Source organism: Rhinoraja longicauda, chromosome 12 (genome assembly GCF_053455715.1).
Source record: "Rhinoraja longicauda isolate Sanriku21f chromosome 12, sRhiLon1.1, whole genome shotgun sequence".
Lineage (NCBI taxonomy): Eukaryota > Metazoa > Chordata > Chondrichthyes > Rajiformes > Arhynchobatidae > Rhinoraja > Rhinoraja longicauda.
Genome location: NC_135964.1, coordinates 41842751 through 41855430, shown reverse-complemented (window position 1 = coordinate 41855430; position 12680 = coordinate 41842751). Strand labels below are relative to the sequence as shown.

Genomic DNA, 12680 nt, shown 5'->3' with positions numbered 1-12680 from the left:
CTTTGTGCAGTGGTTTCAACAAGAAGAAAGGTGATATGACATGAGCAATATCTCTATATTTGAATTAAAATGAGTTCTACTTTGTCAGGCAAGTTGGTGTCTTGCAGAGAAAACCACACATTATTTTTAACAATTTAAAATATATTGTAAAAAGTAAATTTAAATGCAAAGCTCACTAGAGCTGTCAGTTTAGTTTAGTTTTTAGTTTAGAGATACAGCATTGAAACAGGCCCTTTGGCCCACTGAGTCCACACTGACCATTAATCTCCCACTCACACTAGTTCGATGTTATCCCACTTTCACATTCACTCTTTATATACTAGGGGTATTCTACAGAGGCCAATTAAGTTACAAACCCACACGTCTTTGCGATGTGGGGCTGTGGGAGGAAACTAAAGCACCCAGAGGAAACCCATGCATCACAGGAGAATGTGAAAACTCCACACAGACAGCACCCGAGGTCAGGATCGAACCCGGGTCTCTGGCACTGTAAGGCAACAGCAGCTCTACCAACTGCGTCACTGTGCCGCCCCTGCCATTGTGTTATTAAATGTCATTAAAGACAGATTAAAAAATAAATCAAGTCTAACCTAAAATTGACCAAGCCTCATGTCAATGAATCAAGCGAGCCAATGTTTGCATTGCGAGCCCCATTCTAATCCCCCCATCTCCAGTTAAATTTGGTTTGAGGAGACTGAAAGTTCTCTCTTGCCATTAGCTTGTGATAATTATTGCACATCGATTCCTAGTTGTAACTGGTGACACATGTGAATGCATGTGAAGTTGTGGACTCCTTTCCCCACTGCCAGATGCTCTCAGATTGTAGGGTTATTCCCAGTGCTGTAAGGCTGAAGTTCTTAATCAACTCAGCCCAAAAACAAATCTCGTACACACAATGGAATACATTATGTAAGATTGTTAATATGTTCTTTTATATTGTATGAGCAATGGAAACCCACGAGTATCTCAATGACATGGAGCCTTGTATGGAAATCAGAGGTTGCATCATTTTGTAAGGACGGAAGCATGATATAATGCAGAGTGTGTGTATGTGTCTCTTTGAAATGAGAAAGTATAATTGGTCTGTATATTAGAAGTGAATGGCGGTATCTCTTATAGGCTATCATATCATATCATATATCTACAGCCGGAAACAGGCCTTTTCGGCCCTCCAAGTCCGTGCCGCCCAGTGATCCCCGTACATTAACACTATCCTACACCCACTAGGGACAATTTTTACATTTACCCAGCCAATTAACCTACATACCTGTACGTCTTTGGAGTATATGTTGCACATTACTAAATCAACTTCCCGAATAGTGAAAGGCCTGGATGGAGTGGACGTGGAGAGGATGTTTCCACTAGTGGGAGACCAGAGACCATAGCCTCAGAATAAAAAGACATATCTTTAGAAAGATGAGGAGGAATTTCTTTAGTCAGAGGGTGGCAAATCCATGGAATTCATTGCCACAGAAGGATGTGGAGGCCAGGACAATGCATATTTTTAAGGCAGAGATTGATCGATTCTTGATTAGTATGGGTGTCAGAGGTTACGTAAGGGGAGAAGGCAAGAGAATGGTGTTGGAAGGGAAAGATAGATCAGCCATGATTGAATGGTGGAATAGACTTGATGGGCTGAATGGCTTAATTCTGCTCCTATTACTTATGAACATGAAGTTATGAGATTAGATACCTGGCTTTGTTTGATTGGTGGGACAATTAGTAAATTGGAGACTGTGCAAAAATGTTATGCAAATAATTTCTTAGATTTAAAAAATGATAGCATCTATTTGCATATCATGTCAATGCAGGCTGAGTATATAAAATAAAATGTGGAAATTCTTCTTCTTGCAAAAGTTACTGTTGGAACATTCTCCCTCATCAAATAGGGAGATTTGATGAGGGTGGTGAGCTCCAGAATCTATTTTTTTAATATCACAAAATAATTGCTATCAAAATTATCATAATTAAAAGTTAATTGACACTAGGTAATGCAATTGGCTATTACACGGTATGTTGTGATAAATGACTATCTGACGTTCTGTGGGGAAGAATTAAGTTATATTCCAAAGGTATTGCTGCAGGAATGATGCTTTTTTGATATGTGTTAAAAAAAGATGGTCTTGTGTACACAAAGAATATTTTCACAGTTTTTGGCTGGCATGTATTCAAAAATATAACTGATCGGCAGTATAGTAGCAAATCTCAGGCTAGTGAAAAGGACACAGACACGGCTCAGGAAATTTAACATAGATCAATTTATTATTGGTAAGCGGGATAAAGCAATGTAATTTGCTACATTTCTGGAGTGAATGCATCTAAGTCTTTCAAAATGGTGGAGAGTTGACGGGAGTGGAGGATTGCCGGTTATATTAACGGGTACCGAGAGTGCAAATGCAAGAAAGTCATAAAATAGTCGCAGCTGGTGTCCTCTGCTCAATTCTAAGCTACATAATGGGAAGGATGCCTATGTACTTGGAGTGGGTACCAATGTTACATGACTTCAGTCACATGGGAAAACTAACAACCTGAACCCATTGCCTTGCAGCAGAAATTTGACAGAAATGTTTGGAATCATGAGAGAGGATGTTACAATGAGGTAAAGCAATTTCTAGTAGCAGAACACTTAGTCATCAGAGAATATAGTTATAAGGGGATTTAAAAATAACCAGAGGTGGTACAGTGAGATTCTCTGAAATGGAATGCACTGTCTGAAACCCAAGAGGGAGCATGTTTCACAGTATCTTTCAAAGGAAGATTGACAATACATGGCCAGAGAAATAAAGTGTGAAAGACGCACACAGCAGCCCATTGTGTCCACAGTGCTGGCAATCAGAGACCTATCCATACCGATCCTACCATTTAAAATGCTTATCCACATACTTCTTCTATGTCAAAATGTTTAGCAAGTAAAAGCTGGGGAGGGAGGGTTGGTGGAGGTGGTGAGGCGAGGAATGTTGAAATGGTTTGAGTCTGACCAACACTGAAAACGCTTGCAAAGCCATCTTGTACTGTGCCATTCCACACTCATATCTGGCCAGGCATTGTTTAATTGCTTACAGTTTGTTTTACCTTATCCTTTGCACTTTGAGCAAATGACACTCAAGTCTGAAAGATGACCAGGAAGGCAGGAATGAGCCACTAGGGTATAATAAATCTGCTGGTAAATTAGTCTGGATAAAATAAATCATCACAGAGTGGTGCATAAACGTTGCATATGGTTACAGGACAACACAAATCTGCCAGGGGAAATGCACGCTGAAATGCCTGCTGAACTGCATATGACAATATACTGTCGATGTTGATTTATTATGATGCACTGAGATCTGATGTCCCAGCATTAGATGATCTGAAGAATTCATATCAGACCGCGTATAAAATATTCAGGTATTCCAGTTTCTGTTTTGATCATGACAATCTGGTCGTGTCAAACATCAGCAAAGCTCGACTGGTGTGTCTGAAGCAGTGGGTTCAAACTGCACTGAAAAATGTTAACACGTTTCATTAATTGCGATATTAATGGGGTTCTTTATTTGACGGCATTCCCCCCTTTTGGATGAATGTATAAGACTAGGGTGCATATTAAAACATGTTAATGGCGCTTCTTAAAGATTTCGATGTAGGGCGAATTCTCCCCTTTCTCTCAGCGTTCTTCTAGCAATCGACTTCAGCAAAGTAGACCGTATTTATTGAAAATCAGGGGGAGGGGGGGGGGGGGGGGCTGCAGCAGTTGAAAACGATTGTACTTATTTATCACCAAAGCGCAAAAGGCTACGGGCCAAGTATGGAAGATGGAACGAGTACAAATGGATACAATGGTCGACATGGACACAAAGGCCAGAAGGGCCTATTTTTTGATGTGGTATGAATGGGTGACTTTTATCTATCGTATTTCTGTTCGAGGGATCTGTCCACATTTGCCTACATAACGACAGGGACTCTCGAGGAATGCATTTCATTTGATGTTTGGCAGTTGTTATAATGTGTTAAACGGCCATCTTCGTCCCATAATTGAAATTCTGGCGAAAACTGCGCTTTACGGCGGTATGTTTAAAAAAAAAAGTGAACAAAGAACATATCGGTATGATTTTATTTCTCGACCAAGTCGCTACTTTTGAAGTTTCCACGAAGTCACGGCGTATCTGCGGTAATTGTTAAACCTGAAAACATGTTCTGTAAAAAACAAGGAACTGCAGAGGCTGGTTTACAACTTCTTCCTTTTCTCCCGCCTCTGCAATCAGTCTGAAGAAGGATCCCGACCCGAAAAGTCACCTGTCCATGTTCTCTAAGGATCCTGCCTGACCCGCCGAGTTATTCCAACATTTTGCGTCTTTCCGAACAAGTTCTGTACAAAGGAGTTGGTTGCTACGTTATACTTTGTGGTGTCAAGACTTAAGGTGAAAGGTGTTTAAATAATTTGTGCATCTGTGGAAATAATATTATTTCACAAATAATGATATTAATCTTCATTCAATATATTGTGTCAAAATTTCTACCTGTTACTAGCTCAATATAAAATCACTAACGTTATAATTTAAAAAAAACATAGAATGAAATGATAAAATAATTATAATAAGAACTCAATCTTAGTAGTTTTGAAAAAAAATCGACATTTAAACGCAGTGTTTATCATTAGGTTCCTGGCATTGTTACATTATGCCATCACAATTTCGACAGCGTGAACAGCATAATGAAAGCGCCCTGGTAGGTATCTTGCAAAATATTTCCATTAAATTGATGTGCAAATTTTAGTGGAAGCATTTAAATGAATAGTACGGGCTTTCGTGGTCCCCACTAACGAAATGGCCTATTTTTAACCATAAACGTGTCCTTCCTAGAAGTAGACACAAAATGCTGGAGAAACTCAGCGGGACAAGCAACATCTCTGGAAGGGGTGACCTTTTGGGTCGAGACCCTCTCCACTCTGAAGAGTCTCGACCCAAAACGTCATCCATTCCTCCTTTCCAGAGATGCTGCTTGACCCGCTGTTACTCCAGCATTTTGTGTCTATCTTCGGTGTAAACTAGCATCTGCGGTTCCCTCCTACACCTTCCTAGAAGTACAACCCACCACAAATTTTGCGATGACTCAAAGCTCAAGACGGACCTCGTCCAAATGTACAGGGGAGGAGGCCAGGCTTTCCAAAGGCGCCGTATAATATCAGGGCGTTGCACCAAAAAATAGCTCCTTCTCCCCACGTCATTGCAAATGGAGACAATGGTCTCGAGAATAAAAACGAATCCTTTTTTTCGAAACCATTTGTGCTTTTGTTGTCAGTATACCTCGAGAAAGTCCACTGCTACTCTTGGAGGAGTTCAGCGGGTTAGGCAGCATCTGTGGAGGGAATCGGGCAAAGTTGCGGGCCAAGACCCTTCTTCAGACCTTGGCCCGCTGAATTCCTCCAGCAGTTTGCATTTTTGCTCAGGATTCCATCATCTGCAGTCTGCAAAGGTGTTTCGACCCGAAACGGCACCTATTTCTCCAGAGATGCTGTCTGACCGCTGTCTGCAGTCTCTTTTATCTCCACTGTTTCTCTTCGCGCATTCGGTACCCACAAGTTGGGAAGGTGCGGGGAGAAGATTTGTGGAAGGTGAGACCCCTAAGTCGATCGTAAAGAATTAAACAAACAGTAGGTTGTTGGTCGCAACCGGGGTGCTCTCCAAATGGAAATGAAGCATCAATTCGTATAAGATAAACGAAGGAAGCTGTAGCGAATTTTGCCAAAAAGAGACTCGAATGAATAAACGGAGGATTTTAAAAAAAAAACTGCAACAAGGATCACAGACAAAAGAAACAAAAATGGGTGGACGAGCGGCTGTTCGGGGTGAATGTGACATTTCAGGGCGATTGATACATATGGGCACTAGATGGCGTGTTCATCGAGGATGTGTGAAGGAGTTTCAGCCGCCAGGTGTTGGGAAGAGTAGAAGCGCCAGGCATCCAAACTTCAATCACAGGGGAACTAAATGACACAGTTACTAAATCTGTGCGCTGCTGCATCGCTCCACATATGCTGCTATTATGCAGAACCAAGCGTTTTGTACATTCCTCATTGTCCATTTGTAAATGCAGCTTTGTCCAATGGGAAAGATAACACCCCTGCTACTCGCTTTTTCTACAGGATTAAAACCAACAGCTTGACTAATCGAACCGTCATGGATCATAACCGTTAAAGGACAATTACAACGCTTTAATACTGAACCACTTTCAACAACTTCTCAACGGTTCATTAATGCGTGTGGGGGTCAGCTGTTAAATAGCCAGTGACTGAGGCGGGAGCGTGTCCTGGTAGCAAAGTACACCAGATTGTTTAGTACGGATTCAACTTTCAAATAAATTTTAGCCTGCATTTTGGAAGCGGAGTATATACTTGATATATCTTTAAACTGACAGCTTAATCGGTGACATTTCGGGTTGAGAACCCTCTTCAGACTGAAAGTCACGGGAAAGAGAAACGAGCGATATAGACGATGATTTAGGGAGCTCTAGAACAAATGAATGAAAGATCATTGTTACTTTTTTTGCACATCTTTCATTCATTTGTTTTATATCATCATCATATTATCATTATTATATCATCATCACCCATGATGTCACCCATTCCTTCTCTCCAGAGATGCTGCCTGTCCCGCTGAGTTACTCCAGCATTTTGTGTCTATCTTCGGTTTAAACCAGCATCTGCAGTTCCTTCCCACACGCTTAATGGGACGCTTGGTTGTCGTGACCAATGAATCGCGATCCGCTGGATCAATTAATACGGGCTAAAAATGTCTTCAGAGTATTGTCCTTTCTTAGAAAGAAATGATATTATTTCCTTTTGCGAGTCAACGTTGCCCCTCAAGTCTTGCAATCGAATTTGAAGATTTGCAATGAACTCCCTCAGCCGTTTCTACTGAAGCAGATGCGCATCTTGCAATTCCCAAGCCGCCTCCACTCCGGGCCGTGTGCCCGACCCACCACCCCACTCCTGAGAATCGAAACGTTTCGGGGATTACATGCAGATTTCGCTCGAGTTCAGACCGCAGGTGCTGCGCTCATTCGAGATTAGAAGTTCCGAGTGAGCGTGCAATTTAGTTCCGTGGTGGAGTGTAAAATCAAAAGTATTTTGGCTTTTTTTTTTCTCCGCTCATTCTTAAAATTACACTGAGCACGGTTTTTGGAAAGATGTGAGTAACTGAGAACTGAGAGAAACTGAGAATCGACGTGAGAAACTGCCTCGGACACAGAGAAATGGAAGGAATTGATCAAATTGCCGCAATGTGCTTTCAAGCGCCGATGGAAACATTGCTTTACTTTTCGTCGTCACGGAGTAAATGATTGAGATTTGAATGTGGTTGAATTTGTAGTACTAAGGCTCTCGTTATTTAGTTTTGACGCAAGCTTCCAGCGCGGTTAGTTCTCAATCCGTTTTGTTGACGGGATAAAAATTGGGCAGAAGACAAGAAAGTGCACCGCTTGGAACTAAGTGTGCCGAGGTAGTGGGGTGGCGTATGAAGGCCGTGCTGCTTTGAAGTATTATTGTTTTTTGAAGTAGAGCGTATTGTCCGCACTCTGATTTTAGCAGATGTCCCAGCCACCGACTCGGGGCTATTGTTTTGACCCCCCCCCCCCCCCCTCTCTCCCTCCCTCCCTCCCTCCTACTTCTCTCCCACTTCTCCTGTTTAGTTGTAAATGGAGGTAGCGCCTCCCACATCTCCCGGTATTGGTGGAGACTCCCATTCAGTACTTGGTTACCTTGTCACGATTGGATAGTCCGGTGCCAGAAACAATAGCAGATACTCTCCGAATCATCTCCGACCCGCTTATAAAACGCAAGAGAAGCCCAACGGCGGCTCCGCAAAACACTGATAAGGTTTCAGCTTTACCTGGTGGTGGGGGGAGGAGGGAGGCGGTAGGATAGGACGAGACACTCTTGTTTATGTATGAGCGTCTGCGGCGCCCAGCGCAAGTTTAAACTCCGCTCCCCACCCTTCCTAGAGCCCGCCGAATGGATTCCGATGCCAGTTTGATATCGAGTCAGCCGTCTTCTCCGGAGGCAGACAGCATTTTTCTGTCGGACGAACCGACCTCGGGTTTCACCAGCGCCGTGTCATCTACGCAGAGCGACTGCGGAGCCCAGCTGAGAGGCAAGGACATCAGGCTGAAAGACAAGAAGCAGATGAGCGAGCCCGAGCTCCAGCAGCTGAGGCTGAAGATCAACAGTCGCGAACGCAAACGGATGCACGATCTGAACATCGCCATGGACGGGCTACGGGAAGTCATGCCTTACGCCCACGGACCTTCTGTCAGGAAGTTATCCAAAATCGCCACCTTGCTCCTGGCCAGAAACTACATCCTCATGCTCACCAACTCGCTGGAGGAGATGAAGAGGCTGGTGAGTGAGATCTATGGTGGACACCACAGCAGTTTCCACCCATCGGCCGCTTGTGGGACCCTCAGCCACGGCGGGGCTCCTCTGCCGGGCCACCCAGCATCTCACGCCGCTCACCAGGTTCACCATCCCATCTTGGCCCCGACAGTCACCTCAGCCTCTCTGTCCGGAGGCAGCATCCCAACCGTGAACGGTATCAGACCTCCTCATGGTCTTCTCAAATCGGCGTCCGCGGCCTCCGGCCCGCTGGCCAGCGGTTTCCAGCACTGGGGAGGCATGCCCTGCCCTTGTACCATGTGTCAGGTGCCACCGCCTCACCATGTAGCCAGCATGACCACGGCCGGGATGTCTCGATTATCCTCTGACAGCAAGTAAACGGACTGGATCACTACTAGCGCAGAAACTCGTCTAATCGCCTCGAGAAAAGTTGAGTACTTTATAACTCAGACAGGTTATAAGATCAGGTCGTTTCTTGTTATTCCTACCCGCGCACCGAGGTCAATCTTACACCGGGTTAAGTCGTTATCTTTGTGATGAGGTGTATTTTTTTAATGTACCTGTAAGGAAGTTGCAGTAACCCTTTTCTGAACCAATGCCTCAGTTCCCGTTCATTTCAACGACCGTGTGACTCGGGAACGGACTGGTATATAACTAGAATTTAGAAACATCTCAATTTAGATGTAATACCCCCCCCCCCCCTCCTCCTCCCCCTCCCTCCCTCTCCCTCCCTCTCCCTCTCTCTCTCTCTCTGGAGAAAACTGGATGTGTTTTTTCCACATTGCAACGAGGTCAAAGCAAACAGTGGAAACGGGATACTGCAGCTTTATTTAACGCGAATTTCTCTGTAAAGCGAACCACCGGCATTGAAACGTGGTTATAGTTTTGAACAGTAAGTTACATCTGGAAATTATTGATGCAATATTGCTCCATCCCGTGATAGCGTTACACTGAATGGTTCTTCAACCAAACGTACGAAGGTCACAGGTCTTCGTGTTCAACAATGAAATGACCACGGGATGGAAGATAAAGAGAAGTGAAGATCACGAGGAAGAATAATCAAGTCGATTTCTGCAGCTAAAATGTCGACTGAGTAAATCCCTGGAACAATGAGGAGGGGAATTTATGCGAAAGATTTCGCGGTGTAGTTGTCAAGTCTTGGAAACTTTCATTCCTGCGGTTGAGATAGAATCACAATGCGCCTGGAATATTTACCCCGACCCTGAATTTACAAAGACAAAGTCTGTACATCTTTCCTGAAAGTAATTGTTACATTTTATGAAATATGGGTAAGCGATTGCGACTTCGAGAATCCTTTACGAATGACCAAATCCCACTACCCTGGCCTCCCCTCCCCAAAGCTGTTCTGTGAGTTTAGAATTTTGTTGTTGTTTCATTTGTTCTTGGAGTGACTCCGTCTACACGATTTCTGCGCTGTTTCCATTGCAGATTCGGTGTCTCGATGGCTGTTTAACCCATTTTATTTCACATCAACCGTTGTCCCGCACTTAACACCTCCTCCTCTCCCCCCCCCCCCCCCCCGTATCTTAAGCGGGTTGCTTGCGAAGAACCACCTGTAACTTCTTACCATAACACTTTTTATTTCGCATTCGCGAGAGAAAATGAAGGAAGAAAATAAAGGCAAAACATGCTCTTCATCTTTTTATTTTTGTAAAAAAAATATGTGCTAAATAATATTTATTACTTATTTCGTTTGGAGAAAAAAAGTGACTGGTGGATTAACTGTCGAGATTTTAAAATTAATTAAAAAAAGAACAAATAAATCTTGTGTGCTTTTAATTTGAAGTCAGGAGAAAAACATTCTTTTTTAACTCTGCTTGCCAGGAAATTGCAACCAAGAAAAAACCCCACAAAGACGACGGCCAATGCAAAAGCCATTTCCTCCGTCTGTAGGATACACTGTCTTGCCCCCAGCTAGACCCGACCTCATAATTTGCAGGATATATCAAAGGGAAGAACGCGGGGAAGCGAAATGAGCATAATTTAACGGCAATGAGGAACTTACAAATACACCTTCACTGTTTCAATCCTTTAAATACATGCGCACACATACGCACACATATAACCCTTACATGTTTTTCCCCCCTGGTAAAAACGGTTCTATCAACAACGTGATTTACATGTACTGGCCCCACGTCCAACTCCAAAATTTTTAAAAAACATTGTATAATCGAATAAATCAATTGCAATCAAATTAGAGCCCAATGCGCACAAAAACAGTCCGCACAAAAAAAATCTCGAATGTCACGTCAGTAACCCCCTTGCAAATTTATGTACAAGATACTTCAAGGAAGGGGGGGCTGAGACCCAAGCGACTAAATGCTTCAGCAACGATGACCCGGGACTCTCCGCTGCCGGCGGAGTTCAATTTGATCCTTTTTCGATGACAGATTTTAAATATCGAATTTTAAAAATTAATAAAACGTAAATGATTCCCGTGTGCTTTTCAATATTTTACGTTTATACAGTATTCTTGCGCCTTGCTCATCGGCAATCAGAACTTTCGCTCCTGTTCTTAATAAAGATCTTCAACCTGAAACGTTAACACCGTTCCCTCCTTCAACAGATGCTGCCTGACCTGCTGATTGTCTCCAACGTTTTCAGTTTCATATCTGCAGTTTTTTAAAAATATATTGATTTGTTTAACCTTTACATCTTCTAACATTACCCTAATACAAAAATGAGCGCCAAAGAATCTCAGATTTCTAAATCTTAACTACTAAATTCTGTCTACACAATAAAATCTGTCTCCGGTTAAGCTGCCTAATTGCAATCTCATGAATAAAAAACAAGACACATGGTTACGGAGAAAATAAATCTTTATTCACATTAACGGCTTCTTGCAATTCTTTCCACAATAGATGCCGTTTTAAGCGGCAACTAGCGGCCCACATAACGATTGATTGTAAAGAACAACCGAGATCTTTAGAGACACTTTACTTTGCCACCGGTTGCTTCGAACGCACCCTTTATGCACTGCGGCGAAAATGGAAATATTCAGGAAAATGACAACGGGATAGGGTTAAAAGGCTTAAAAAGTTTTTTTTTTATCCAAATCACATTTTCGGCTTTCTTCTCAGTTAAGGTGCATAGATTCGCTTATCACCTGCTCTCCCCGTTCGCTCTGGAAAGGGACATTTAAAAGGAGGGAAAAAACCGACCGTGGGCAGAATCCTACGATCGTTACCGCCAAGAGTATTGGGCCACAATTTGCAACAGCAAAAAGAAATAAAGATTTGCAGGCGTTCGCTCGATGTGATCGGGATCTATAGGAACTGCATCTCGCAGCAGTCCAGACCCAATGTTTCGTTCGACTAACTTTACATTTCGAATCATTATAAAGCAACGCTCTCTGTGTTGCAAATGTAAGGAGGGGGCGTGACGGTCTCAACACTGCAGCCCGCTGCGAATGTAATGAACGCACTTCTTGAAGTGGTCTATCAGTTATGTTGATTTTCTCATGTCATTAGCGTTCCGGATCTATCAATAAAATTTGTTTTTTTAATAAATAAATGAACATGTAATGTCTGCTATTTATTTATTTTTTTACTTTTACATCGTTGTGCAAATTCGCAGCGCAACTACAGTCAGAGCGTGATGCAAAATCCTGCTAAATCGTAATTATTGGGGGCACGTAAAACACACCGTTTTATTGAAAGGAATTAATGGGGCGAAACGTTTCGCTGAAATATTTAGGTTGTTTTTAAATTATAAAGCGAATAATTCAGAAGCTCCAAGCGAATAAACGATGCTGGAACTGTCAAGTAAAAGACTGGATGGCCCCGTCGAGAGAGCCTGTTTACACAACTTAGTGTCACTCTGACAAAAGTATCACCGCGGGGTAGAAAGGCGTCTTTTAGCCAAGTGAACTGCACACTGGATAACTGGCGGCAGCTTTTCGATTTTTTTGTTTGGAGGTTTTAATTTGAAACCTTAATATCGAGTGTTAACAAAATCGAGCGAGGTACGTTCGGGAGAGCAATGAGACACAGTGTGTAGGCAGAGTTACAATGTTTATTTGGTTCTTTTACTCGCATGAGTGAAAGATATACGTGTGGGTGGAGGGAGGTGTTTTAAAAAACAACGAGCCTCTTTAGAGAACTGACAAACAAAGATTGTCTACACGAAACCAACGATCTTGCAGTGGAGTATAAGTACTCCGTGCAATTGTTGATTAATTGCTCTATTTGACCAATATACACTTACTAGATCGCCACTTTGTGATTATTTTTAAAGTGTATGGCGTGATTGACTGAACTTCAATAGATCCATATTGGTGGCTTAATCGCAA

The 12680-nt window shown here is 42.8% G+C and overlaps 1 protein-coding gene across 1 annotated transcript; it reads left to right on the top strand.

Moving 5' to 3' along the window:
- The first annotated feature begins 7818 nt into the window (after positions 1 to 7818).
- Positions 7819 to 11423, top strand: olig2 (oligodendrocyte lineage transcription factor 2). Its single transcript, XM_078409623.1, has one exon. The coding sequence runs from the start codon at positions 7988 to 7990 to the stop codon at positions 8744 to 8746; it is 759 nt and encodes a 252-aa protein (XP_078265749.1). The 5' UTR covers positions 7819 to 7987; the 3' UTR covers positions 8747 to 11423.
- Positions 11424 to 12680: the final 1257 nt, after the last annotated feature.

Bases quoted from the DNA above. Each gene is read 5' to 3' on its own strand.
- olig2 (XM_078409623.1), top strand. From the start codon at position 7,988: ATGGATTCCGATGCCAGTTTGATATCGAGTCAGCCGTCTTCTCCGGAG.